General features: G+C 42.9%; 1 protein-coding gene across 1 annotated transcript; it reads right to left on the bottom strand.

Moving 5' to 3' along the window:
• Positions 1-465: 465 nt before the first annotated feature.
• On the bottom strand, positions 466-2,343 carry LOC309494683 (uncharacterized protein; the record flags this gene model as incomplete). Its single annotated transcript, XM_082164097.1, has 3 exons — positions 466-609; positions 1,678-1,983; positions 2,053-2,343. Coding segments are annotated over 3 exons (741 nt in total), but the record flags the coding sequence as incomplete, so codon positions are not given.
• Positions 2,344-4,033: the final 1,690 nt, after the last annotated feature.

The raw sequence follows: 4,033 nt of genomic DNA, 5'->3' as shown, positions 1-4,033 counted from the left end.
CTTTTGCATATAATTGTACAGTTCATGAAACTACGGGTTTTTCACCTTTCTTTCTCATGTACGGCCCGTTGACCAGGGGCCTCATGTATCAACACTGCGTACGCACAAAAACACGGCGTACGCCAGCTTTCACGTTCACGGTCAGATGTACTAACAGTGAAATTAACGTAAGAATGTGCATTCCTCCACGTAAACTTCATGCCTGGCGTACGTACATTTGTTGTGATTTTTGTCCGTTGGCGACTCATAGAGGCAATAAAGTGAAGTGGCAAACATTACGAATTGTTCTATCGCACCATCAGCTGTCAGATATTGCTTATAATTTGTAATTGATAAATTATTTGACATATTATTGTCACACGAGTATTATTAAAATATTCTATTAATTATGCAATTAAGTAAGAACATAATATAAAGCATGTGCAAATTGATACAACCCGTCTAGCAATGGCAGCGTTGGCTTTATTAGAGGACATTTTCAATGGACGAATCCGGAGAGAACGAGTTTTTAGGGACCACAATGATTTTCTGGCCCACGATGATGACTGGCTTATCAGCCGTTTCAGATTTCCAAGGGCTATACTCTTGGAGCTCTGCGCTGAGTTGGGTCTGAATTTGGAAAGAGAGACATTGAGGAGCCACGCATTACCCGTTCCTTTACAGGTGCTTACTACACTTGGTTTCCTGGCAACTGGTTATTTCCAAAGAGAACTGGCAGACCGCTCAGGAATAAGCCAGTCGTGTTTGAGCCGTGCAATGCCAGCTGTATGGGACGGGATCATCCGCTTGTCTACCAGGTATATAACGTTCCCATACGATGCAGGTGACCAGCCAAACATTAAAGCGCAATTTGCAGCGATAGCCGGTTTTCCTAATGTAATCGGAGCGATCGACTGCACACATATTGCTATAAAGGCGCCATCTGAAGAAGAATTTGCATATGTGAATCGGAAACATTTTCATGTGCACATCAATAAATGTGCAGATTATATGTGATGCACAAATGCGCCTAACAAATATTGTGGCAGGGTGGCCTGGGTCAACCCATGATTCATATATCCTTACAAACAGCATGGTTGGGATGAGACTCCAAGCTGGCAGGGTGCGCGATGGGTGGCTACTTGGTAAGTTATGCATTTAAATGTATGGTTCTATCTAAAAGTTAAATTTTTGTGTGTGTAATTATTCAACTGCCCATCAGGAGACAGTGGTTATCCACTAAAGACGTGGCTGTTAACCCCCCTCACCAACCCACAAACTGACCGAGAGCGCAGATACAATGATGCCCATTCTCGCACTCGGTCAGTTGTGGAGCGGGCGATTGGGCAGCTGAAATGTCGGTGGCGCTGCCTTGACAGGACCGGGGGGATGCTGTTATACCGCCCTGACAAGGTTTGCCGCATCATACTGGTCTGTGGAGTGCTGCACAATGTCGCGCACAGGCATGGCATACCCCTTGGTGAGGTGGGGGCACTGCCAGATGACCCTGACCCAGGACCAGTATATGTGCAGCACAATCAACAAGCCATTCAGGCCCGTCAACGTGTAATTGCGACAATATAAATGGTACTCAGACACAAAGTTCATTTTTTGACCAATTCCTTTAATGAATGGCTTATTTCTGTGAGTGCGTCAGTGACATTTTTCAGGTGACTTAATTTCTCCAATGGCCCTAACAATTTGCTGTTGTGACTCCAGAACAGCACGCGTCAGGACGCGACCAGATGGACGGGCTTCAGCACTGGGGGGAGCATTAGAGACACCGGACACGCTGGACTGAATGGGCTCTGGCTGCTCGGGTGGTGCGGACTCTGAGTGCGTGCCAGTGGACGTTCCTGCTGTTGTTCCTGCGGTTCCTAAGTCCAGATAAACACAGGCACATGTTAACAGTAATTTGAGTCTGTTCTTTATTAATGGGTACAGGCATTTGCAATAAAAGCAGTGGATACGTAAAATCTCTGGTGTACTTTTTGCTACATTGCATGCATTTTAAAATTAAATGGTGGCTGGTAGGCTATATGTATCAAAGTTAAGGAAATACATTTTAAATTAGTCACCTTGCTGGCAGTCCTGTAGTATATCCGAGTCTCCCACATCAACGGATACGATTCCAGAGATTAACGTGTCTCCTACAATAGAGGCAACTCTCTGATCAAAGGGTGTGAGTTCATCTGCCCCTGTACCACCGCCTGTTCTGCCCACACTTTGTCGGTGCGCAGCAGTTCTCCGCTTAACTTCCACCTTTATGTCAGACCATTTCTTCTTCAGTTCATTTACGGTGCGACTCTCAGATCCCACCACGTTGACGGCATCAGACAAACTCTCCCACTCTTTTTTTTTTTTTTGTTATTAATTCCAGAGGACAAAGTTCCAAATTAAATATTTTTTCTTGTTTCTACCTCTGATAGTAGCACCTCTAATTCATTTTCAGTGAAATTTCGTTTCTTGCTTGCTTTAGCCATGTTCTTGCAGGTTTCTTTTGCCAAATTGGACTAATTACCATATTTAAATTAATTTAATTGAGGGAGGAGACAGGGTGTGGTGTTGTGCTCGTGCATGTGCGCTCAATTTCGCGTTAATTGGGATGTACAAAGATAATGTATGTGGAATGCTGCGTACGCAGAGATTCATACATCTGATTTTTTTGGTGCGTACGCACATTTACAGCTTTGTCCGTACGCAATGTTTTAGTATGAATTCAACGCAAGCCTTTGTACATGAGGCCCCTGATGTTTGAACCTGTACTTTTGAGTGGAGAAACAGTTGACATTGATAAGTATGTGCGGTCACTCAAGCGAGACCTCTGTGAAGCTATGAAACTTGCACAGTCACATTCAGAAAAACAACAACACAAACAAGCAGAAATGTATAACAAAAGGAGTAAAGGACAGTCAGTTGACATTGGGCAAAGAGTTTTATTAGCCAACAAAGGCGAAAGAGGTAAAAAGAAACTGGCAGATCGTTGGGAGAGTACAGTTTATGTAGTGATTGACAAAAATTCCTCGATGAACACGTACAAACTCTGAAGCCCTTCGGGTGTTGTCAAAACTGTTCATAGGAATCTGATTATGCCAGTTGACTTTCTGCCTTTGCTTGATCCAGACGCTGTCGAGGAACAGTTATCCAGTATGAGTGGTGATGAACCTGAGGACTCTAGTTTTGAGCAGCTTGCAGAAGAAAGGACTACTCAGTGGGTTGCTGACCTCTCTAGCAGCTCTGGTGGTTCTGTAGCATATAGAGATGAATTGGATGAGCAGAATGTGATTTGTGAGGAAACTGTTCACGAAAGTGATGTTGTAGAAGTTGAGGGGGAGTTGGTAACATCTGCTACCAGTGAGTGTGATGTTACGGTTACTGGTGTTGACTTCCATGTGGGTGATGATAAACGCGGTTGTGACCTCTCTGAATTAAGGAATGGGAATCAGGATGATTCGGCAACAGGTGTCAATTTGAGTGAGGAGAATGTCACTGAGATTAAGGCAGTTCACGAAGAGAGCCTGGTTGATGAGCCTTCCCCTTCTGTACAACCTTCTACCTTTGGAAAGGAGTTGTCAGTGGAAAGGCCTGATCAGAGTGAGGGTTATCGTACTAGACATGGCAGACTTGTTAAGCCGTTAAATAGGCTCATTCAGACTATGTCTAGTCAATTTGTTAAGAATCTTTTTGGGTAAAAGAAAATGATACTATGAGTAATTGGTAGATGGTTACTTATTCTTGTATATATTTTTGTTTTGTTTTTTTGTTCTGTTGTTGTTACGATTTCTATCGATACATTTTCTGTTTTCTATTTTGTTTAAGAGGGTTAATATGTAGTAGTGTACAGTCTGTTACCACTAGTAAAGCCGTTAAATAGGCTCATTCAGACTAGTAAAGCTGTTTAATAGGCTCATTCAGACTGGTATAGCCGTTAAATAGGCTCATTCAGACTATGTCTATTCTTTTCTGTTTTCTATTTTGTTTAAGAGGGTTAATATGTAATAGTGTATAGTCTGTTAAGACTAGTAAAGCCGTTAAATAGGCTCATTAAGACTAG

This window comes from Leuciscus leuciscus, assembly GCF_965113295.1.
Source record: "Leuciscus leuciscus genome assembly, chromosome: 3".
Lineage (NCBI taxonomy): Eukaryota > Metazoa > Chordata > Actinopteri > Cypriniformes > Leuciscidae > Leuciscus > Leuciscus leuciscus.
The sequence above is the reverse complement of the archived record's forward strand: the minus strand, read 5'-3'. Positions and strand labels throughout refer to the sequence as shown.